The following is a 26,180-nucleotide window of genomic DNA, read 5'->3' as shown; positions in this document are numbered from 1 at the left end:
GTTGGGCCTATTTATCGCATACCAGGGATCATGGATCAGTTTGAATACATCAGAATACTTGAAGAGGTCATGCTGACTTATGCTGAAGAGGAAATGTCCTTGAAATGGGTGTTCCAACAAGACAACGACCCCAAACACACCAGTAAACGGGCAACATCTTGGTTCCAGACCAACAAGATTGACGTTATGGAGTGGCCAGCCCAATCCCCGGATCTTAATCCAATAGAAAACTTGTGGGGTGACATCAAAAATGCAGTTTCTGAGGCAAAACCAAGAAATAGAGAAGAACTGTGGAATGTAGTCCAATCATCCTGGGCTGGAATACCTGTTCACAGGTGCCAGAAGTTGGTTGACTCCATGCAACACAGATGTACAGCAGTTCTCAGAAACAGTGCTTATACAACTAAATATTCATTAAGTGATTCAAAGGAAAGCAAAATCTTCAAACATTTTTCAGTTTATATAGTGAATGTTTGAGTTTGTAAAGAAGAATACAAACACTGCTATTTTTTTTAACAGTCTAATATTCACTTTTCTTAAATTTTTTTAGAGGAACAACACAAATTTGATATATTTTTCTTCATGTTTTGATTTGGAATAGAATGTGTAGTGTTCCCAATGCATTTGTGTGTATGGAAATAAAAGCTATTAGAAGGATTTTGAGCTTTATTCACTTTTTTCAACACACTGCTATTATTTTGAACACAACTGTAAGTACCTGTAATAAATAAAAATAATAAAATAAAATTCAGTCAAGTAGGAAGGGCAGGCCTAGTGGCACATCATCAGTAGGTTTGCTGACTGACCTGGAAAAGCTGGCACCTACTGATGATGTCACAAGAAAAAATGGGACCAAACAGTGGCAAAACAGAGAAGGATCTCAGCAGGACAATGCCAGATTCGCTGGGTGGGTGAGTATTTTAATTGTGCAGAAGACAACCCCCCATTAGCAGGGGTTAAGAAATAATTAAGGGGGGGGGGCTTGGAGATCCACGTTAATCCTTTCCTATCTTTGTTCCTGTTTAAGCAGGTGCCATGACACTGCCCCAGGTTTCCTATTTCAATGCAGCTCCTTTCTCTTGCAGTGTCCTATGGAGCCACCCTTGCATGCAGTGTCTATAGCTGTATCTCCCCTACACTGTGTGATCAACATACACACCCAGAGCCTAGGATGGTAAGGCTAACCCCAGGCTTCCCCAGGCTAACATACTGACTATAGAGACTGCACTGCCCACTTTTTCCTGTGTAGACCAGAAGTTCAGGGAAACAGCACTGAAAGAGCAGGAGCCAGAAACTTTGAAACTTGTAAATTACAGGTACTGGGGTAAGAATTGTAACAAACTGTTTACTGTGGAATATTTATTTTATTGTGCTCAATGTGTTAAGCTAAAAAACACAAAAAAACAGAGTTTAATACTACTTCAATTTATACTCAATATATACAGATTTAAGAATGTGTTGCTAATGATTTAAGTATGCCGTTATAGGACAGAAAACACATTTAGAATTACCAAGCTTGTGTCATTAGGTTACATAAAGTACAAAGAGAGAAAACAAATTCTCAGCTGCTCAGCTTTACCAATTCTAAAAATTGAAAACTTGCTTTTAAAGAGAACTGGTCAGGACCTGGCATTCGTGAGTATCTGCGTGTCCGCTCTTTAAATGGTATATTAATGTAGCTTTAGCATTCAGGGATAGGTGTGTGCTGTTATTTAGTTGGATTTTTTGTGACAATTGTTGTTATCCATATTAACCAATTAGAAATAATCTTTGACTCAATACACCATTGAAATGTCATTGGCTGCTGTGGTTACAACAATCTGCACATAGTTATGCAGCCTTACAAGCTCTTGAGTGTTCATGGTTAAAGCTTTGCTGCCAGGCTGCTCTCCGGGGAAAGCCATTTACAAGGCCTATTAGTTGTCTCTTACCCGGAGGTAGTGCTTGCAGAGGCGATTAATAAACGGGTCGTACTCGGAGGAATCATAATCTTTCATAAATGCATTACCCTGGAGGGGAAAGACATGAATGTTAGAGGAATATTAATGTCCTGGCAAGGCTGTACTTCATTCTACTCCATGGAGGCCGATACAGTTCACAGCACAGATCTATATATTTTACTTCCAGAAAACAATGCTGCATTATATTATCAGATACCTCTAAGCTCCAAATCCCTAAATCACTTTAGTGGAGAATAAGGATGGGCAGCTGTATAATGCTTAGCAGCTAATCAGACAGTGGGGTTGATTTACTAAAACTGGAGAGTGCAAAATCGGGTGCAGTTGTACATGGTACCCAATCGGGATCTAACTTCAGCTTGTTCAATTATGCTTTGGCGGAAAAAAAAAAAAAAACCTGTCTGGTTTCTGTGCAGAGCCACACCAGATTTTGCACTCTCTGGCTTCAGTAAATCAACCACGGTAGCTTTGAAGTGTAACTGAATTGGCATAAGAACTTAAAAATGAGCCTGTGCTTTATCCATGCAAGACAAACCAAGTTCACTTAATGTTGGCTGCACCAGCAGCTTTATTTAAACTATGACCTCCTGCACCACCAGTGCTGTAAATGTGATTCCACTGTGTGTACAAGGCTTTCAATCTGGACAAAACGCGTCAGGCCAGTTACATAGTTAGTCTGGATGAAACAAGACAAAAGTCCATGCAGTTCAACCATTAAAAAAAAAAAGTTATAATCCTATACCCACAGTTGATCCAGAGGAAGGCAAAAAAACCAGCAAAGCACGATCCAATTTGCTCCTGCTGGGGAAAAAAATTCCTTCCTGATCCCGCGAGAGGCAATCAGATATTCCCTGGATCAACTTTACCTATAAATGTTATATTCAGTTACTTCTAGTCACATCCTGGTGGTGGAATGCATTCTGTTTCCAGTTTCTGAGGCAATGGCAGCCATCTTCTCCTATAGCTAGTAAGGCTGAAAACACCTAGTGTCGGTCTATGGGCACAAATACAAGTGCATACGTGTGAATGTAAATTTTAATAAATCAGCTGCCTGTCCAGTGATGGCTTCTCTGTGGCATTATTTTGCCTGAATTGGAGCGGAATATTACAGAAGGCAGTTATCGATCTGTGATCAAGAATAGCATAAGCTTCTACTCCTATGCTGGACGATAGACTCCACAGCAACTATAACCACACATAGGATGCCTAGAAGATGCACGCCTTGCTACCCTCACCAGACCAGGGGAATCCAAATGAACTGCATGCAAAGAAACAAAAAAGAGGGCACACTGGCCTTGTCCATTACTTTTAAAAATTAATTTATTTTATAAAAGGTGGTGCTATACTCACAAAGGATAAAATATCAAAAGGCACAGCAAGGTTCAATCAAACTGGATGATATCTGTGTTGGGATTTGTAGACCTCCAAATGGTTGACGCGTTTCGAGGCTTAGCCTGGCTTTGAGGAAGAGGCTAAGAAGGAAGGAAGAGGCCAGTGCGCTCTCTTTTTTTGTTTCTTTGCATGCAATCGATCTGTGATCCCCTGGCTGCATGGTCACTGGAACATGTAGGCAGACCCAAAAGGCACAATTTGACCTATTATTAGAGGGTTAAAGTTGCCCAATGAGTGCAGGTCTGCGTGGAGGCGCTGTATTTCACATTTGGAGAGTTGGAGGTCTGCATGTGCCTTGTCTTGGGAGCATCAGCAAATTTGGCATAGAGTCACAAGTGATACAGACACAAGGAAACACGGACTGTTTGCAATATTAGTCAATTGATTTATATTCTGTCACACTTGCTTGTTTGCACATGTGGAAATGTTTTTAAGCATCATTTTTTAACACATATGCACATAGGAGAATCTTCATTTATTCTGGATGTTAGGACACAGCATATATTTATAACAGCAGCGCACTTTATTGTTATAAAATCCACCAGCAGCTTATAGTCACCGTCTTGTTGCCGTTCCATTCAGCTCCTGGGAGTGCAGACAAATACCTGGTAGTAGCAGGTATTAGGGGAAATGTAATGCACTTTCTGTAACAGTGCTATTAATTGGCTGCTCAAGCACCCAGCACTGTTATATGAGGGTCATTTCAATGTAAACGCAAATTCACAACCTTTCTTTTGGTGGCCAAGGCAAGTACAAGCTTCTTGATAGGTAAAGCGCAAATTCACATTGATCCTACATCTGCATGCACATACATTTATTTTTATATTTTCTTAGCACTAGCAAGGTGTACCTAATAAAGTGGCAGGTGGGTGTATATTGGGACTTACCCTTTTGTTGCAATATTCCAAGTACTGTTCTAGAAGCCATCTCCTTCTCCTCTCTATGTCTTCACTGGTCTGGCTGTCTATGTAGCTCTCTATGGTTTTCTGTAGTGGCTCAGCCACCCGTTCCGTCCACCTCTTATGCTGCATCTCCTTCCTGCGCAGGTCAGCGCACTCTGCCTGTTTCACATAATCATCCAGACACTAACACACGAGGAAAAAATACATTAAAAAAAAAAACTTAAATTTAATTTCAATTCTTCCATTTTATCTTAATACAAGGAGCCAATTACATCTCTAAATGTACCCTACACATGTGTTGCAGGTAGGGACAATGAAAAGATGATTTTCACAAAAACAATTGCAGTTTTTCGAAAACTGCAGTGTGGTGTTTGATTAATACGTAATACTGGAGTTCATAAAGTATCTTAGATTGTAAGCTCCAAGGAGCAGGGCCCTCCTAACCCTCTTGTATTGAACTGTATTGTTGCTGTATTGTCTCCCGTCATATTGTAAAGCGCTGAGCAAACTGTTGGCGCTATATAAATCCTGTATAATAATAATAATTATCTACACACACAGACACAGAGCTGGGATTTAGGCTAGAAAAAGAAAGAGGGGCCACATTGGGCACTGGAGGAAAAGATGTGGTGCTGTGTAGGGAATGGGGGGGATGCAAGAAGTGCAGGACCTATACCCTATGCTGCTAAAGTAGTTCAAAGCTCGTTGGGGAAGTGGTACACTTTTTGGTCTTTTTGCTTAGGTACTAAAGGACCTTGTCCCATCACTGCTAAATTTTACTTTTAATGCACACTACTAATGTAAATGGTTATTCTCAGAGAATAGGTGCAGGAAATCCCACCTTCCAAGTAACCCGTTGTCTCCACCCCCTGCCCCACCTACAAGCACCATCCTTTGGTTCCACCGCATACCCACCTACCAATACCCCAGAATACAGAACAAAGTATCATTTTGTGGTGGGAAGTAATTTGTATGGAATTTGCTAATGATAACATAAAAAGCCGTAAAATAGATCCCCTGCTGCCAGCAACAAAACACCCCCTCAGCAACAATTGACCCCTGCCAGCCACAACGGATGCCTCCCCCAACAGTAGATCCCTCCTAGCACCAATTGACTCTTCAGCAACAATTGGCCCCCTCCCTCATCAAGAGATTCCCCCCTCCCCAGCAACAACAGATCCCCCAGCTGTCAGCATCAATAGACCCTCCAGCACACCCCAACACCCCTTGCCATTACATACATTCAGTGTTGGAGGTGCCAGAACTGCGTTCCCCCGGTTTCCGGCTGAAAAAAAGCCTTGTCTATAACCTTCTTTTTTACATGTCTGACAAGCGCTTCTGAGGTTTTTCTTGTCACCTGAGACATTTCCCAGCATGCTCTGCACACATATACCTTTACATTTTTTGCTCTGCATTTACATTAGAAATGGAATGATGGCTCTATTTCCTGCAGTTCTAGCTATAAGTTACCTGGTTATAGTGATTTTCTGCATCCAACACACACTGTGTCTTCGCACTGATCTTCTGATTTTCTGCATCCATTATCAGCTAAAATAATGAAGAAAAAAAAAAAGCAGTTTGGCAACCCCCCCCCAGGCAACAACAGAGGAATTCAATAACACAAGACCTGCCGGCTTTAGTATGGCAGCAGAAACCCCCAAAGATTATGTTCCAAGTGCAGTAAGCCAGAGCAACCAATTAGATGAAAGAAGTCCAATGAAAGATGGATTGTGATTGGGTGGATTTTAGCAGTTTGCACACTGCTGTTACATGACCAAAGTGGAACTCAAGGAATTACAACACTTTTAAAAATCTGCTGGCCTATGAGAGGTTACGTCCAGCAAGGTGTATGCCACTTCATTAACATATCTCTTATCTTTTATTTACTATTTCCATATTTATTAAGCACTGGGAGTACAGCTATTGCTATACTTTGAAAGCTCCATTACTGGACTATCAGGTCTCTGATACAGCAGCTGCAGACTCATTTGCAGTTGTTCTGCCCGCCCCTTCTTTCCTCTTGACCAATCATGGAAGGATTTGTATTATGTGAACCTATACATAAAATACAAAGTATTCTGTGAATGGACAGTGGAGGGGAGGGGGGGGGGGCAGGCAGTGTGGCTGCTGTATAGGAGAGGACATCTCTCTTGTCAGAGCACAGAGTATAGTGCTCAGTAATTAGTAAAATGTAATTAGTAAATAAAAAACTTCACAAGGAAGCATATATCTTTTTGGTATCAACCCCTTCTTAGCAAGAGCTGCAATTCCTGAAGTTTTGTTTTGAGAGGATTTACACCCCTTCCTGACAAGGCCATTGCAATACGGTGCTGCGTTACTTTAACTGACAATTGTGCGGTCATGCAACGCTGTACTTTTTTTTTTTTTTTTTTTTTTAAATATTTATTAATTTTTCACATTATTACAAAATTTCCATAAGAAGAGACACAATACATATAAATATCAATACATTTCTAGTCTGTCCCTTCTATTTACCTCTTTTATTTCCCTTCCCTCCCAACCCACCATTTCCCCCTTTCCCCCCCTCCCTCCCCTCTGCAAGATCTCCAGTCTCTCTAGGCCCAGTAACTTCGAATAACTTCCTAGTTTAGAGTTTTCTATATTTCTCTTTCAATCCCGATTTTTCCCATTTTTCCCATCGTGAATAGTATATTTTCATCCTGTCTTTCTGCATATGATAAGATTTTTCCATTCTGCTAATCTGGCTTACCCTATTGATCCAATCCTCCTCCGTTGGTACCTCTGTCTTCCGCCAAAACTTGGGGATCAACCCCTTTGCTGCACTCAAGTAGTACCATACACCTGATTCTTTATATTTATTTACTGTTGTCTCAACACTATGTAGGAGACACATGGTTGGGTTTAATCCTATGTCATTTCCAGTTATTATTTCTATTAATTTGACTATTGTCTTCCAGAAAACCTGAATTTTTGGACATTGCCACTATATGTGAAATACCGTGCCCTCTTCCCCACATCCTCTCCAACACATTTTTGAATTCTCCCCCCTCATCCTGTGCTCAGTGCTCGGTGTAATATGCCATCGTGTCAAACATTTATAGTTAATCTCAACGTCTCTCATACTAACACTCTCGTGAACTAATCTAAATATCTTATTCTGTTGATCTTCATCTATCCCCACCCCCATATCTCTTTCCCAATTTGTTATGAAAATTAACTTAGTGTCTGTGTCTAGTTCTGTAAGTATTCTATACATTTTTGTAACACCGTGTTTCCCATCTCTACGTGTCTCTAATAGCCTTTCAAACATATTCCACTCCTTTTTTAATCTCAAGGGTTTTGGGAGAGTTCCTATAAAACATTTTAATTGATGATATTTCCACTCATCTATTTTAGTAAACATATCTCCTCCCATCTCTTTTAATTATTTAAATGTTCTCAATTCCCCCTCTACCAATATGTCTCTCAATTGGATATCTTCCTTTTTAAACCATCTCCCTGATATCTCATCTTTTCCTGGGGGGGAAAAGTTCCGTGTTTGCAAGAGGCATTAATATAGAGTTGAATTCCCATTTCATGTGTTTATGTACATTATCCCATATCCTTAAGACAATTAAGGTGTAAGTGCTTGTGCCCTCTTTAATTCTTCTATAATGTGCTGGAACCCATATCATCCTACTCAAATTAATTCCACTCAGATCATTTTCCATTTTTACCCAACCTTTCCCCTTATGATTAAAAGTCCAGTCATAAATTCTTGCTAACATTACTGCTTTGTAATATCTCTTGACATCAGGTAGTCCCATCCCCCCTTTCTCTTTAGTCCTACTTAGTGTTTCATATGATACTCTTGGTTTTTTATTCCTCCATATATATCTTGTTAACATTTTTCTCATTATCTTAAAAAACGCCTCTGGGAGTTTGATCGGGATCATTTGAAATCTATAGAGTATTTTAGGTATAATTACCATTTTAATTAGGTTTATACGTCCTAACCATGATGGATTTCCTCCTTCTAATCTTTTTAGTTCATCCTTAATCTCATTTATCAGAGAAATATAATTTAATCTATACAGTTGTTTATATGAGGTAGCAAGTTTTATTCCTAGGTATTTTATATCTTTTTCTCTCCAAATAAAGGGGAATTCTTTTTGTAGCTTTTCTTTTTCGCTCTTTGGTATATTAATGTTCAAAATCTCAGTTTTTGTTGGATTAATTTTTAGATTAGATAGTTCACCATATTCCTTCAGGATCTTCATTATATTTGGTAGTGTTATTCGGGGGTTGCCTACATAAAACAGTAGGTTGTCCGCAAAGGCCGCTACTTTATGTTCTATATTTTCTATCTGGATTCCCTTTACCGCTCCACTATTCCTTATTATTGATAGCAGGGGTTCCAATGTCAATACATACAGCAAGGGGGACAATGGGCATCCTTGCCTTGTTCCATTGGACATCCCAATGGATTCCGACCTTTCCCCATTTACCGTGATGATTGCGGTGGGCTCCTTATATAGTTTACCTATCCATTCACGCATTCTCTCTCCAATCCCCAACACGTCCAAGTTGTCCATCATAAAGCCCCAGTCCACTCTATCAAACGCCTTTTCGGCATCAATTGACAAGAGCACTACCGGGGCTTTCCCTTTTCTACTTTTCTGGATAAGCATCAGAGTTCTCAAGCCATTATCTCTACCCTCTCTCCCCTGAACAAAGCCCACCTGGTCTCCATGAATCCATTCGGGCATTAGATCTTTCAGCCTGTTTGCTAGGACCTTTGCGTACAACTTAGTATCAGTGTTTAATAATGAAATTGGTCTGTAGCTAGAGCACTGAGAGGGATCTTTTCCTTCCTTATGGATGAGAACTACATGGGCCTGAAGGGATTCCCTCCTCCCCTCCATCCCACCTCCCAAGTCATTCATATATTTCTTTAACTTTGGTAACAGTACTTCACTAAATTTACTTAACTGTATAACCATCCGGGCCTGGGCTTTTCCCTCCCCCTGTACTTCTTAATGCTGCTTCTATTTCTTCCTGAGAAATTTCTGCATCCAAGGAGTTCAGTTGTGTTTCACTAAGCTTTGGCAATCCCGCATTTTTTAAATATGTCGTCCTTTTTTCATTAATACCTTCCCTAATTTCTTTTGGTGATCCTTGGTGGCTGATGTTATACAACTTTCTATAATACTCCGTGAATACTTTAATAATTTCTTTAGTTGAGTGGACCATCTCCCCCTTAGGGCTTTTTATCTTTTCTATATAATTCCTGTTCTTCTTCTTATTCAGGGCTCTCATTAAGTATTTTCCTGGTCTATCACCCCATCTATATCTTTCACTTAATACTTTATTATATACTCTTCTCCTCTCCTCTTCCATCAATCTCTCTAATTCGTCTTTGTTATCCCTTAACTTCTGTCTTGTTTCTATTGTTATTTTTTTCTTGTGTATCTGCTCCAATTCCAGGATTTCCTTTAAGAGTCCACTAACCCTCTCTCTTCTTTCTTTTTTCTTCCTTGCTCCCATCACAATCAGGATTCCTCTTATATATACCTTATGACTTTCCCATACTGTAGCTGTCGATACTTCCTCTGTTTCATTCTCCTGGAAATATACCTTAATCTCTTCCCTGATCTTCTGCACAATATCCTCATCCAAGAGAAGAGCCTCATTTAACCTCCATCCTAAACCTCCCGTCCACCTTTTTCCCCATCCCATTTTCATTACGACTGGGGCATGGTCCGAAAAAGTTCTTGTCTCTATTTCTATTTTAACCAGCATTTCAATGAGTTGATGATCTATTAGAATGTAATCCAGTCTCGAGTATATCTCCTAGATTGTAAGCTCGTAAGAGTAGGGCCCTCTTACCCCTCGTACGCTGTCTGTCTTTGTTGTACTGTGCCATGTATTGTCCCCCCCTATTGTACAGCGCTGAGCAAACCCTTTGGCGCTATATAAACTCGTAGTAATAATAATAATAATCTCATGTGCATTAGAGAAGAAGGTATAGTCTCTGTCCTTCATATGCATTATTCTCCAGGTGTCCACCAGCTGGTACTCGTGGATCACCTTCCTCAAAGCTCTCAGGGACCTACCCCCTTCTCTCTGCACAAGGGAGGTTGCATCCATTTGTGGGTCCATACAGAGATTCAAATCTCCTGCTATTATCAAACGCCCTCAGGCGTTTCTTGTTGGGGCAATATATATTGGCTAGTGTGCATTCAATTCCCTGTAGTTTACCTTTCAAAAACAGGAATCTCCCTTCCGGGTCAGTCCTTCTATCTTCCAACTCAAATCTCATATTTTTTGCCAATCCTATTGCCACCCGCTTTGCTCTTTTAATTGGAGAGTCAGCGTAATACCATGTAGGATAATATTTGGATTTTAGTTTCATATTAGATTCTATCTCAAAATGTGTCTCCTGCAAAAATACCACTGACGTTGCCCTATGATGTAACTCTTTAAACAACTTAAATCTTTTCCCAGGGCAATTCAACCCATTCACATTATATGTTATAAACTGTATTTCTTCCATCCTTCTTGATTTTATTTATCTCTCTTCTAATTCGTCTCCTCCTATTAGGACCGAATGACTTGCAGAATATTAGCCACACTCCCCCCCCCCCCTCCCCCCCGCCCTACCCCCATCTCCCCCCCCCCACCCCCGCCCCCCCCTCTCTTACTTTTCCCCTACCCATTTTTAGGCTTATAAACTGCCTACAAATCATTTGTGGAACTGTTTCCACAGTTGATTTAAGATATTGGGCGTAGACTCCGCCCATGGACGGCTCACCTTTCCTCCGACCTCCCTAGCACCCCTTTCTCTATCTACAAGGCTCTGCAATAACCTTTACTTTCCCACCTCAACCGGAGCCTCCAGAGGGACTTCCACCTCAAAAAAGGGGGATACTAGGGGGGCAAGGGAACAAGAGAGAGAAAAAGAAAAGCGTATTTTTTTGCTCACTTCTCCCTCCCCCCTCTCCCCAACCCCAGAGCCTCTCTCCCCCTCCCCCCGACCCGCTGCCAGTCCTCCCCTCCCGTATCATCCAAGTCTCCTTTTTCTTCTTCTTCTTCCCACCCAGTTATCTCCATTCTTTGCAGATCCAGTCTATCACAAAAATCTCTCAGTTCCTCCGGTAATCTCAGGTATGCTGTTACCCCATTTTTCCAGCCAATTAGAGATGCTGAAGTACCCCATCTATATTGCACATTCTGTTTTCTCATTTGCTCTAACAGGGGTCCCAGGGATCTCCTTCTCCATAGAGTCTCTGGTGTTAAATCCGCAAAAATTTGAACAGTCAAATCTCCATATTTAATTAACGATCTTCCCTTGATCTTCTTCCAAATCTCATTTTTGACCCCAAATTTCTGGAACTGTACCAACTATATCTCTCGGTCTTTCCCTCTCAGTATCTTGTTTGAACTTTCCTATTCTGAAAACTCCATCCAGTTCAATCACTTCTGTTTCAGGTCTGTCTCTTATGGAGTTTAAGATTTTTTTAACTAGTTCATGTAATGTTTCCCCTTTTGCTGCCTCTGGAATTCCTCTCACCCTAAGATTAGACCTTCTTTCTTTATTTTCTCGAATTTCCATCCTGTAGAACAGTTTTTTCTGGGTTTTCTCCAAATGGGTTATTTTTTTCCTTAGCTTATCTATGGTTTGGGCCTGGGTTTTAACTTTCTCCTCTGTTTCTTCCATTCTCGTTAGCAGATGCCCTAAATCGTTCCGAATTACTGTCATTTCATGTTTTATCGTTTTCTCCAAACTTTGGAACATTTCTATCATCTCCTTCTTATTCGGTATTTGTAGTTCACCATCAAGTTCTTTTTGTCCCAAGCCATCCGCTATTTGTTGGCTACAACTGCTGTTCATACCCAGTGATAGTCTTGGGCTGTTTCCTGAGCTAGTGTCCATTTCCCCTTTGGCGCTTGCGCCTTGGGCCCTTTCTGGCGTAATGTTTCCATGTGATTTAAATTTCTTTATCGTGCCTGATTGAGACCCTTTGAGCCCTGCTCCCTTAGGACCTTTATTCTTTATATCCTCTATAAGTCTTTTGTCTTCTATATTCTCTAGATGGGGTTATACCTCTCCTCTATGGTTTGTAATCCAGACAGGTTTACTGAGTTTACTTGTGCTCTCCTAGGGGAACGTGGGTCTCTTCTCTTCTGAACCCGTGGAATCCTCCCCTCTCCTCCTTAACCCCTTGTTCCCCACTGTCACTCAGGAGTCCACTATACAATACATTAGGCCCCCAGCTGGTCTCACTCACCCTTCTCTTCCCCGGATGGTGGCTCCAAGCTTGGGTGGAGGGTCTTCACAGCAGCTCTGTCCTGGGGGGGATTCCTCTGGGCTTCCAACTCTGTACCTTGGTTTTTTGTTTTTTTTTTCCTCTGGGCTTCGTCCCAGGGATGCAGGGTGGGTCTCCTGGCGCTCCCGGGCTCCCTGACCCAGAATCGAAGAGTCAGCTGGCCGGGGGCCCCAGGCAGCAATAGACCGGGGGCTACAGACAGTAGCCAGCTGGGGATTATGGGCAGTAGTTAGCCGGGGGTTGAGGGCATCAGAGAGCCGCTAACTGTAAGCCGGCGTCTCTCCGTCAAGTCAGGCGGCCGGCCGGCTTTCTCCTCTCCCAGAGAGCCTCCGCGGCCGGTCACACACCCCCGCCACGTCACTCCACTCTCCAGCCGTCCGGGTCCCTCTCTCACCAAGGACCGGAGAGGCCGGCCCGTCACTGCAACCCCCGTCTGGCTCCCATCTCCGGATCTCCGGACTCCACTCCACGGCCCTCCAGACTCCGGTGAGTCGGCTCCTAAGGGTCACCAGGGAGGTCGGGGAGCGGTACCTAGCCGAAGGCTAGTGCCGCTCACTCCCCACAGCCGCCATGACCAGGCTCCTCCCTCCCGGGGCAGCTGCAGTCCTTCCACATGCAACGCTGTACTTAAATTACATTTATGACTTCTTTTCGGTGGTATTTGATCACCTCTGCGGTTTTTATTTTTTGCGTTATAAACAAAAAAAAGACTAACCATTTTGAAAAAAAAAAAACAAAAAACAGTATTTTTGACTTTTTGCTATAAGACATATCCAATTAAAAAAAAAAAATGTCTTCATAAATTTAGGCCAAAATGTATTCTGCTATATATCTTTGCTAAAAAAAATCCCAATATGTGTAAATTAATTGGTTTACGTGAAAGTTATAGCGTCTACAAATGGTGGTTTATATACTGGAATTTTTATTTTTATTTTTTTCATACTAGTAATGGCGGCGATCAGAGACTTTTTTCTGGACTGTAGGGGGAACTGACTAACTGCCACTGACATCCCCAGTGACACAAATACAGTGATCAGTGCTAATAAAAAGCACTGACACTGTACTAATGGCACTGGACAGGAAGGGGTTAACATCTGGGGCGATCAAAGGGTTAACTGTGTGCTGTGTTTTACTAAGGAGGCATGCCGTTTTGTATCTTTGCTGTGCAGAGAGATACAAAACAGCATGCCCATGCTGACAGGAGAGAGACCTGTGTTGTATACACACAGGTCTCTCCCCTGCCAGCTTTACCCGATGATCGCCAAGTACCGGCCAGGAATAGCCCGGTGACTGACATCCCTAGACGCCAATAGTGGCGCAGGTAGGGCGGCGTGTGCCTCCTACCCGGAAGTGCAAATCACGTGTGTATATATACACGTGATTTTGCACAGCCCAGCCAACCTGTAGCAGTACTTCTGGTATAGGGTGGCAGGAAAGTGGTTAAAGTGTTTTTAAGACAAATTTTTTTTATAGTTTATGACAGAGCATGTAGCAATTGGCAACTTGTAAGGTTTCTTTGCTGTCTGAGTCCCTATTTGGGAGTTTCACCCTCTTTATTTGTCCTGGTGATCATTACCACCTCTTCCTGATGCATTCTCAGTGATGTAAAATAAAAAGATAAAGATATTGTGTTAGAGACATGGCAGGTGAATAGATTTGGGAAGTCAAGCAGACAGATTATGTTGGCGGGAAGTGTGAATAGAAGCCATAATTCATCTAATAGGTATAGAGCTTGGAGCTCTTCAGTGGCACCAGCTTACCTGGACATAAGGCTTGTATGCTAACCAGTCCTCAGTTTTACGCAGGGAAGTGGTAGAGCGGCTTCTGGTTCCAGGACGTGATGGGATGATTTTCTTGGGCAGGAACGAGCCATCATCGTTCAGAGATGATTTCCTGAAGGTCACTGCCTGGCAAAGAATATGCCACTATGAGCCAGGTTAATAAAAACACAGGAATATATATCAACCTATTCATCATTCTATAGTAGGAATTCTATTACTCTGCCTGTATTAGTAAGTAAATTAACAAATAAGTCCTTCAAATCAGACCAAACAAGATTCATTCCTGGCAGATCTACTTATATCAACCTATATAGGCTGTTTAGTATTCTACAATTTCCCAACACATCATCTGTACCTAGAGCGCTGGTATCCCTGGATATGCATAAGGCCTTTGACTCCATTCAATGGCCTTACCCATTTCAAGTTCTGCAGACGTTTGGATTTGGTGAAGACTTTATCATTTGGATTTTATATACGCAACCTCGATTGTGGGTCAATGGTCAGATCTCCTCCCTATTTCCTATACACAGGTGCACTAGACAGGGGTGCCCACTTTCAACCCTGCTATTTGCTGTGGCCATTGACTGAGATCCTTTGGGCATCCACTTCCTTTAGAGGCATTCAGATTGGTCAGTTGGAGGAATGGGTTTCGCTATACGCAGATGACATGTTAATATACCTCTTGGACCCGCCTTGCTCTGTACCTTCAGTATTGCGACTCATTTAAGACTTTGGCCACTATTCGGGCTTTAAAGTTAACTGGACTAATGCACATTTGTTCCCTATGGACATTGATCTCCCTTTTACTCTCCCATTGGATTGCTCACTGCAGACAACGTATACATTTAGATATTTCGGGAACTGAGGTCCAACTGCCACTGTCTAAATTTTATGACAACAATTTATTGCCCATTATTTCCTCCTTTCATGCAAAAATGGCCCATTGGGTTAAACTCCCCCTTACACTGCTGGGGCATATCAATCTCTTTAAGATGATTTTTCTTCCAAAATTGTTAGATACCCTGTCCAACTCCCCAGTCTGTGTTCCCAAAAAAGATATTCAGACATACGGATTCAATTTTATCCACCTTCCTATGGTCCCCAAGACAGCTAGATTTTCTTTAGAGGCTTACAACTTCTTATTTCACAGGAGGCATGGCACTACTGAACCCTAGAATGTACTATTACGCTGCCCAGTTGGTATGTATTCACTGGTGGCTATTCCCACAACTTAATAATGCTACCACGGCAATAGAGGCCGCTGTGATTTCCTCTTAGGAGACCCTTTCTTTTTCTTTTATTTTTAAACAATTGATGTTTATTCATAGAAAGCAGAAAATATAAACATCAATAAACTATAAAAAAAAGCTTTGCATGTTATGAAGTCATGTAGTACATGGTAACAAATGTTGGCTTCTGGAAAAACTCAATAGTATAATCAAATCAGTGGTCTACAGACCCTTTCTAACCTTATATTTAGACATGTTCTCCCCACTATTGAGGGCAATGCCACATTAAAAATGTCTCTGTGGATATATAAATTAGTGCCGCTCTTTACTTTCTGACAGCTCTCATTTACTCTCTCCTAACCAGCCCCTTTGGTACAACCCTAGATTAGCCCATTTTTACACAATACATGATGGTCTGTTGTGGGCAAGGTGTGGCCTTACTTATCTACATCAATTATATCACCAGGGTAGTATAAAACCTTTCTGACCCTCGCCAGGAACTGGAGATCCCTGCTCATTCGCACTTTGAATATTTACAATTGAGGCATTCTGCAGAGACAGTTTGGGCTCCTAGAGGTGTGACTTTCGAATTCCAAACTTGAACAGATTCTACTCCACTTGACTCATACAGGTCTTATTTTTACATATTATTTTTTTCTAATAAGTCTAGTAAACCTTCCCCTCCTTTATCTAAACATCATACACGCTGGCTAGTAGATATTCCTGACATGTCTGACAAAAACTGTCAGGAACTGTTTAATTCATACCCTTCTGTAGTGATCTCTGCCAGGGATACGTTTGTTCAATTGCACTATTTACATAGACTATATTACACCCCACTGCGTTTATTTTATATATGTAAGAGGGACTCACCTCTATGCCATAAATGTGCTAAAGAAAATGGCGACTTTCTGCATATGTTGTGGTGCTGTGATAGATTTAGACCTTTTTGGTCAAGTATTACAGCCTTTATAGCGAACACCTTTAATTTCCCAAATATATGCAACCCTAAATGGTGTTTATTGGGTGTGTTTGAGGACCTAGACATCTCTGCCATGTCCAAACAGTTCTTGAGGCTCATGTTATATTACGTTAGGAAATTAATAGCTCTCCACTGGCTTTCCACTGACCCTCTGCATACAGGCTTGTGGAAGAAACTAATTAACCAAATCTTGCCTCTGTACAAGCTGACATATGAGGCTAAAGGGAAAGTTTTATATAATTTGGGGACCCTGGATAGATACACAAGACACTGCAGACTCTCTCCTCTTCCTAGCGGATTTTACACCATAGTTCCCTTACTTGTGCATTGTTATGGTGGCCATATTCAATACTTGACCATCACACAGTTTAATAATAACAGGCAGGACTTGGTTGACAGGTTTATTTGCAGGCACTGGCCCTCCAACTTATTTTGCTTAGATCAGGGGTCTCCAAACTATGGCCCTCCAGCTGTTGAAGTAGTACATCATGACTCTGCCCCTGGGAGTCTTGCCTGTGGGTGTCAGAGTCTTGCAAGGCCTCATGGGACTTGCAGTTTCTCAAAACCCCGAGGGCCATAGTTTGGAGACCCCTGGCTTAGATCATGGGTGAGCACCACAATGACCCTTTTTCTCTAGGGGTTGAGCTACTGTAATATATAGTTTGGGTATATGTTAACTGGCATTATGCCGCCTCTTCCTTGTCAAATTTCTGAAGTATTCAGAATATTTCTCTCTGAATTTTCCTTTATTTGCATATATAGAATACTTCTCTGTGAATTTTCCTTTATTTGCATATACTCAAAAAAAATGAGTTAAAAAAAAAAGTCTTGCAAAAAATGTTTCTTAACAATTAGTAGTAGTAGTTAGTTACCTTAAATCTGATGTATTCTGTACTGTTGAAGCCAAGTGACTTTCTCAGTTCTAATGAATACTCGGAACACATACATCAGTATAAGTGGCATAACAACAACCATAGCAGTTCACACAGCCCCTATGGGGTCTGAAGTAGGTGGGGGCCCCAGTAATGTGGCTGTTAAGGAAAATAAACCTTTACACTTTCTGTATGGAAAGGCTAACTGAAGTCAGACCTCAGAACCCCCCTCTGTGCAATTAGAAGCATTTTCTTAGTGGTTTTAGCAGTGCAGATTTATTGCCATCTGAACATCTGCTACAGCCTGTAAAGAACCCTGTAGGCCTAATGCCATCATAAATCCCAGAGTGTCTCCTCTGCTAAAACCTTATAGAATAGCTGAGGTCTGTAGATCTACAAAAACGTTTAAATAAGCTTCGATTAGAGATATATAGTAGAGTAATTGTGTGCAGGAGCATTATTTTGTCATAAAATATCATTGTGGTTATTATTAGTATTGTTCCTACAACTATAACTTTTATCCAACGCACTGGTTTCTAGTATTCTGAATATGCGGACAGCTTTCCTGCTGCCTGGCCTTGAATTAAGCATACTTTGTGTTATGATCAATGATGGGTATTGTCAGAGTTGACACTGCCAGCTGCTACAGAGGGGGTTATCCAAGTGGAACCCCATCAAAAATTTGCTATGGGGCCCCATGATTCATGTTTGCTCCCCACCCTAGTATTTATATACCCATAGGCAACCTCTTCACCTCAATCCAATCATGTTATCATGAAATGTGTCAAGGCAGATATTGATTGTCCAATAACTCACACCTTCGGTCATGCAGCATTAAGAATTAACACGTGCCCCAGACTTTGTGGGCTCCTGGTCATAAGATTTTGGAATTAGAACAGGCTGCTACAGCTTCCAGTCAGTTTCAATCAACACCTACCTTGACACATTTCTTGATGCTTTGCTAATTGGATTGAGGTGACTGAGTTGCCTGTGTGGCTATAAATGGGGTGGGGGATGTTCCCCGCACTCATTAGAACAGAGGAAGTCACTGAGATGAATGAAGAAATGTATTCAACATTACAGAAAAAGTCAATTGACTATCCAGTGACTATTACTAGGCAAACCATAACCCGATTAAAGGGTTACTAATCCCAGGACCCTGCATTCGCTCTCTCTGGTCTCCCACAGTACACAGAGCATGGAAATGCAATTATTTTAGTAAATATAAACTGCTAAATACCTTTTCTCATCAGCAGTTAGAGCAGTCTTGTGACTTCTACCAGTGTCCAGCGGAGCACTGGTTAAAGCTTGTAGGAGAATTTTTCATTCTCTCCTGATTGTCCCATGAAGCTTCATAACCCCTGACCCACTGTCTCTATCAATACGCACCAAACTGAGCATGTGCAGCTTGCCCCCAAGGCTCTGCTATATCATCAGATGGATGGAGGAGAAGGGAAGGATCAGAGAAGACAGGATCAAACATCCTTATTACACAATGCAAAGGATTAACCCCTTAGGCTCCACAGTGAGTATAACAAGCATGCTTTACTGCATATACAGACTGATTTTACTGTTGTGGGTTTAGTAACACTTTAAGTTAAAATTTTCAGATATACTGATTATTAAAGTTCAGCAGGCAGGAATTCTCATCTTCACTCTGTTGAAGAGCTATGGCCATCAAAGAATCAACAACATCCAAAAAGCTACTGGGAATGTCTGATGCCTGGTCCCCTATAGGGCACTGTGGTTTCATCCATCAGCCCCTTTGTCATTACATGACACAGTAATGACATAGTTGCCATGGATGGAACTACGGCAGTAGGGAACCAGGTGTCTGACAGCCCCAGATGTGTGTTGGATGCTGAAGATTCTTTGGTGGCCATAGCTCCCCAAGAAGATAGAAGAGTCACCACCTACAGACCAGGTAAGTATTACTGATCTTTTTCCAGAAAGGTGCTTTTATATAAAAAAAAAACCTACAGAGTTGCTTTAAAGGAAAGCCACAACCCCACAGCATAAAGCAGATAGGAAGAACAAGTTAAAGTACAGTAACATAATAACTGCAAGGATCATTGGAATCAGAAACTGCTGCAAACAATTACAGTTCCTCATGAAGGTGTGACAAAGAACAATAGACATCTGTACATACACAGCATTACAGGACATGTATGGACTTGCAGAGAAAGAGGTCAATAATATTTTTTGACCTGAAACATCAATACAGAAAGAAAATGGTAAGGTGTCCATTGACCAGCAATGCTGACTTCATTCCTTCTGACATCCGTCTCATTTTACACAATGGGGACAGTCAATTGTGTATCCCTGTCACCTGATAGCAGCATGTGCCAGCTTCTCATGTTCCACGCTCTGTCTGTTTTGAATATTATATGTTGTATATTTAAGTCAGAATAATTGCCCTACTACCACCTGCACTTTTCTGTCTTACAATATATATACTGTCCCAGGCCCCATAGACCTGTTATACTGACTTTACCCTTTTTGTAAGGCCCTTTTCAGGTCTGTGTCACTTAGGCAGAGTAGACACAGCCCACTCTGCTCTATGGGAAGTCGGATGTAAACAGACTGGCTGTCTGTTTACACCCAACTGTCCTTTGATCCGATTTGCCCAGACGGAGGAGAATGGATCCCCTTTCACTTGTGTTTAGCAGGTTGGATTGAATGTAGGCGGGTTTAAACGGACACAAGACCATTTACATTCGTCTCTCTATAGAGCAGTGCCTACACCATTATGGTCACATGACCATTAGGCTCCATTCACACTGGCTAAAAAAATGCTCCTTTCACGGGAGTTTTGCTTTTGCCTGTAGAAGCAACTCAATGTTATCCTACGTGTCCAAGCACATTAAGACATTTAGAGGCAGTAAAAGATCCCTTCTGTTTCGCTTTTTAGAGTTTTCCTAAACACTAGCACAAAAACAATCAAAATTAGCTTTTTTTTCTGGGAACTGTTGTCTTTTTAAGCCAGCGTGCATGGACCCTCATCTTGAAAAAAGAAAACTGAAAACCGCTGCATGCTAAGTGCAGACACTGCCTTTTATTTAAGCTATGGGCTATAATGTGATCAGGCCCTGTCCTGCTCGGTTTTGATGTTGGATTTGCCCACAATGGCGCAGTCCCCTTTCCAATGATGGTTTTAACAGCAACAGTGAGGTTCCTTCGTATTTTCTAACCTGCCACACTTCCAATTATGAAAGCCAGCACTGACTGCATGCTTGTTGGCAGCTCTTGTGTAACTGACAAAGGAAGTGCCTCCCGTTTCTGAATCATTGATCATCTGTATAATTTGATTTCTCTTGTTATTCAAGTGTGTTTTAAAGCACAGCAGTAGAAAGGTTGGTGGTCTAGCTTGGTACTTGGCAACTATAATGACTACTTATCCAATTAAAATAAAAATAAATATTTAAAAAACCTTTTTTAGAATTTAACATAATAAATTATAAAGAAAATACAACATTAATTTATATTTTAGTGGTTCTTAGTTTTGTTTCTGTCTTTTAGTAATAAATATGCCCATACACACACCAAATCTGTATATGTACAGTTGTGTTCAAAATAATAGCAGTGTGTTGAAAAAAGTGAATAAAGCTCAAAATCCTTCTAATAGCTTTTATTTCCATACACACAAATGCATTGGGAACACTACACATTCTATTCTAAATCAAAACATGAAGAAAAATAGATCAAATTTGTGTTGTTCCTCTAACAAAATTGAAGAAAAGTGAATATTAGAGTGTTCAAAAAAATAGCAGTGTTTGTATTCTTCTTTACAAACTCAAACATTCACTATATAAACTGAAAAATGTTTGAAGATTTTGCTTTCCTTTGAATCACTTAATGAATATTTAGTTGTATAAGCACTGTTTCTGAGAACTGCTGTACATCTGTGTTGCATGGAGTCAACCAACTTCTGGCCCCTGTGAACAGGTATTCCAGCCCAGGATGATTGGACTACATTCCACAGTTCTTCTCTATTTCTTGGTCTTGCCTCAAAAACTGCATTTTTGATGTCACCCCACAAGTTTTCTATTGGATTAAGATCCGGGGATTGGGCTGGCCACTCCATAACGTCAATCTTGTTGGTCTGGAACCAAGATGTTGCACGTTTACTGGTGTGTTTGGGGTTGTTGTCTTGTTGGAACACCCATTTCAAGGGCTTTTCCTCTTCAGCATAAGGCAGCATGACCTCTTCAAGTATTCTGATGTATTCAAACTGATCCATGATCCCTGGTATGCGATAAATAGGCCCAACACCGTAGTATGAGAAACATCCCCATATCATGATGCTTGCACCACCATGCTTCACTGTCTTCACAGTGTACTGTGGCTTGAATTCAGTGTTTGGGGGTCATCTGACAAACTGTCTCCGGCCACTAGACCCAAAACCTCTTCAGCACATGTCTTTTTTTCAACAGTGGGACTTTGCGGGGGCTTCTTGCAGATAGCTTGGCTTCACATAGGCGTCTTCTAATTGTAACAGTACTCACAGGTAACTTTACACCTTCTTTGATCTTCCTGGAGCTGATTGTTGGCTGAGTCCTTGCCATTTTGGCTATTCTTCTATCCATTCGAATGGTAGTTTTTCCACTTTCTTCCACGTCTTTCAGGTTTTGGTTGCCATTTTAAAGCATTTGCGATCATTTTAGCTGAGCAGCCTATCATTTTCTGCTCTTCTTTATATGTTTTCCCCTCTCCAATCAACTTTTTAATCAAGGTACGCTGTTCTTCTGAACAATGTCTGGAACAACCCATTTTCCTCAGAATTTCAGAGAGAAATGCACTGTAACCAGCATGTACAACATTTGCTGCCTTCTTTGCTTTAAATAAGGGCAATAATTGCCACCTGTTTTTCAAAGAATGAATGACCTCACTAATAGAACTCCACACTGCTATTATTTTGAACATGCCCCTTTCAATTAGTGATTCGATTACACAGAATCAGCAGCATGCATGTCATGACTGTTGGGTCTGTTGGATTTCTATTACTCTACTACACCTGCTAGTAAATTATTTGCCATGTAGAAATATAATTTCTACCAAAAACAGTGATTGATCAGGTTAGTGATGTCTGACTGCTATTATTTGGAACACAACTGTATGTAGCACCCTCCTAGTTAGCTAGGGGGAGCTGTAGCTTCAATTGCTAAATAGAGGCTGACTAGCAGCCTAGGTGCAATACTCAGAAGGTCAAATTTTGGTCAGAGCTGAGAGGCTCTGCATTTCAGCTCTCTGGAATTTCCCCCTGCTCTAGGACTTTGGAGAAAGATCTAGGAGCAGTGGACGGATGTGAGGAGTGGCTGGTCTGTACTCTTAGAGGATCTTGGCCAATCCCCAACAGGAGGCTTGGCAAGGGGCCAGTACAGCATTTAAGAGTAACTATGCTTGCTCAGCAGCAGAAGAGTTCAAGCGGAAGATGTAGACGAAGTGAGGCTGGAGAGCAGGAGCCTGGGAAGGGGCCCAGATGGAGAGGGGCTCACCTACAGGCAGAGGACCTTGGAAGGAAGAAAGCTCGGGACTTCACCAGCCCCCTGAGAGAGAGACACCTGTGAGGCAAGGAAGGAGCGGCTCAGCTAGAAGGCCTGGTAGCAGCCACCGACCCACCAGCAGCACAGGAGAATGACTGACTGAGTAGACCTGCACCCCCTGGGACAAATAGGGGGAAGAAGGCACTCTGTTCGAAAACTGGATTAGCCTGCCACCCAGGACTGTTTCACCATTCATGTGGCAGACACTGGATCCCCTGCTCAGAGATTCACCCAGAACAGCTGGAGAAGGAGTATCTCGGGTCTGGGGTGGTACTACAGGAGATGCTGGCTAGCTCTCCAAAAGAGACTGTTTTTCTTGAACACTTGTAAATTGTTCCAGGATGTTGTCCTCAGGTTTACAGTCCCATTGGGCATCCCGTACCCCTAACCCTATCCCAGATCAAATCCCCTAAAGAATTACAAAATCAAAGCTCAAGGACTGGTTACTGACTCCTGGATGCAAGACTATGTGAAAATGCATGTTGCCTGGCTGTGCAGGACTACAGGGGGACCCAAATCTTCAGCAACTCTTAAGGGGGTAATGCTACATGTATAATAATAATAATAATATGTATATGTAAAAAAGCTGGATATAGCCTACTTATCTGATGAAAAAAAAAAAGCATATGTACAGGTTTCCCCAGACTTTCCCACTGAATATCGCTTGGGAACATCTGACCCCATTCCAGTCATTGATTATCTGAGGGTACCTAAAAGTGTATCTAAACCCTAAAACAAAAATGTAATATATAGCAGCATACCAGTCCATAAACGTGATGGCTGCATTCGTTTCTTTATTCACGGTTGTTTTCCCTTTGTTCTCCCTTGGTGATCCTGTGAATAACTTAATTCCTGTCCCTGGGTGGCCACGCTCACTTTTCTACTGTATCTATGGAAGGTGCCATGGCGGTCATACAAGCTGGACTTCAAACATGGCCTCTTTCATTCCTCTTCAATACATGGGGGATAATGAGATTAGAAATTTACACAAGAAATCTAAAATTAGTTTGCTTATATGCAGCTCACAATATGTGGCAAGGACACTGCATTCATGGCAAGATCAACAGGTATTTTCTGTACTTGCTGAAAAAAAGAAAACTAATGCAACCAGTACTTTTAAGGACTTGTAAGTTGCTCTTGGGTTTAGTTATCCTTTAGCTCTGAGTGGAAAAACACCAGTTTCCCTATTTGGAGCATTGATTGTTCTTATCTTGGAAGTTCTGTCTCACCTACTGAACCCAAGACCTCCACTAGGACTACGGACTGAAAATGACCATGTCTATTGCAGGTTTTTATTCTGCTTGAAACCCCTTAAAAAAAATTTAAAAAAATAAAAAAAAAAGAGAATATAGTGCAGTCAGCGCTGACCTTGGCATGTTCTGGAGCAGATAGCAGGTCATTGGAAAGATGTGAGGTCTGCATTGTGATAACACCTTCCTTCAGCGTCCCTCTGCATGCCGATGTCATCTCCCTCCTGGGCGACGTCATCTCGCTCCTGGGCAACGCCATCTCTGGAAGTGGTAAGACATAAGATATCCATGAGCTATTTCAGATACATGCAGAGGATGTTGAAAGTGAAGCTTAGGACAGACTAGTGAAAGCTGACTTCAGGTTGGTAACTGCTCTTTGCCTATGTCATACAACAAGTTTACTTTTATCAACACATTTTTCAATCATTATTCTAAAAAAAAACTCATACACAACCACTACTTAAAGTAAAGCCACTTTGTTACTTTTCCCTACAGGTGAGCTTACCTGTAGGGAAAAAGAACATCTCCTAAACGTGCACCATTTAGGAGATATCCGGTTTCTTCTTACAACAGCACATGCACTCTGAAGGAACGGCACATCCATGCGCATGCGCGGGAGTGACGTCATCGCGGATCACGCAGCCAGATGACTAGAGCTCGTAAACCCAGAAGGAAGACCGGTTGAAGATGGAAGCCTCTGCAGCGGTGACGGTGCGCTGCTGGAGGGCTTCGTTTTAAGGTAAGTTTTGCCACTTAAAGTGCTTCTCCAGCCTCTTGTAAAAAAATAAAAAGTATGCAGCTACGAAAACTGTAAAAAACAGCCTTTCACCTGTCCCTCGATCCAGCACTGTGCTCACCCCAGCCATTCTGTCATAAATCCTGTATAATAATAATCTACTCTATCACTCTTTAGACTGCTCCAAACTGATAAATCTGGTTACTGACACCATACGTGTAGATGAGACACAACACACATCATGATCACAACACAACCTGGAGGTGATGCTTCTACTTTAAAGCCAGTTGATCAAATTTAATTTTGCCCCAATCTAATGCCCCATACACACAATACGAAAATCATACAAAAAATTTGGCGGACCCACTGATCAAACGATATTCTCTTCGTTGATGAGCAGGATGTTTTAACCGATAACAATATTGTGAACGAAAAAACAATAGTGAAAAATGTTGTTGTTTTCGCATACGGACGACCCATTTTCTATGCGGTGGTATGACGGTACTACAAAAAAAATCTATCAATCACTATCATGCATGAGCGGAAACAGAAGATGACCCGGATGTTTATGTCCAAGGAATCTTCGGAAACACGAACGAAAAATCCAAATGTTAAAAGCAGATTGGCCTAATGATTTAATTAAACAAGAATTCTGTATTTTATATATCACTATTTATGTACAGTATATAGGTAATGTAATAAACTATATTATACTCATTGCTGGTAATTGTTGTGTATATCGCTCATTCTGGCCGGAAGGGCGTGGCTACAAGGTCACATGCACACTGCATCACTTCCACTTGTACGGAAGATGTCAACACTACGTATTGCCCAACAAATGATTTTTTTAGATTGGTTAATGTGGGCCACGATTTCGACCAACGAACGCCTCTCGGTCGTTGGATGACCGATCGGTCGATTTTCTAATCGTGTATTCTTACCTTAAGTCTGGTGATGTCTAGCAGTTCTCCTCTCTTCCTTTCACAGGCCTAAAAATGCGTGCTCCTCGAATCTGTGATCTACAGATCATGTTGGGATCATAGCCATGGCTTACAGGAACATTCTCAGTTTGTTCCTCTGTGGTGCAGTGTAAGTGGTGACTCTTCTACTCCTGGCTGATGGTCAATTGTGGAAGACCAGCAGTGGTCTACACCCGGTAATGTCACAGAATGGCAGGGTCAGTTAAAAGGCTGAAGCACTCTGTCATAGGATAAGGGATACAAATGTCTGATCCAAGGGCGGAC

At 41.6% G+C, this 26,180-nt stretch overlaps 1 protein-coding gene across 3 annotated transcripts in view; it reads right to left on the bottom strand.

Moving 5' to 3' along the window:
- LOC149442443 (protein FAM228B-like) overlaps positions 1 to 26,180 on the bottom strand; it is a 45,121-nt gene that overhangs the window by 15,411 nt on the left and 3,530 nt on the right. For all 3 annotated transcript variants that reach the window (XM_089656111.1, XM_089656110.1, XM_089656112.1), the window contains exons 2-6: positions 24,319 to 24,461; positions 14,304 to 14,450; positions 5,723 to 5,800; positions 4,238 to 4,435; positions 1,932 to 2,009 (exon numbers count right to left, since the gene is read on the bottom strand). In XM_089656111.1, the coding sequence (XP_089512237.1) occupies positions 1,932 to 2,009; positions 4,238 to 4,435; positions 5,723 to 5,800; positions 14,304 to 14,450; positions 24,319 to 24,459 (642 nt within the window). In that variant the 5' untranslated portion in view covers positions 24,460 to 24,461. The remainder of the gene's footprint in view (positions 1 to 1,931; positions 2,010 to 4,237; positions 4,436 to 5,722; positions 5,801 to 14,303; positions 14,451 to 24,318; positions 24,462 to 26,180) is intronic.

This window comes from Staurois parvus, unplaced genomic scaffold, assembly GCF_062004578.1.
Source record: "Staurois parvus isolate SC_StPar_1 unplaced genomic scaffold, SC_StPar_1.0 ptg000886l, whole genome shotgun sequence".
NCBI lineage: Eukaryota > Metazoa > Chordata > Amphibia > Anura > Ranidae > Staurois > Staurois parvus.
The sequence above is the reverse complement of the archived record's forward strand: the minus strand, read 5'-3'. Positions and strand labels throughout refer to the sequence as shown.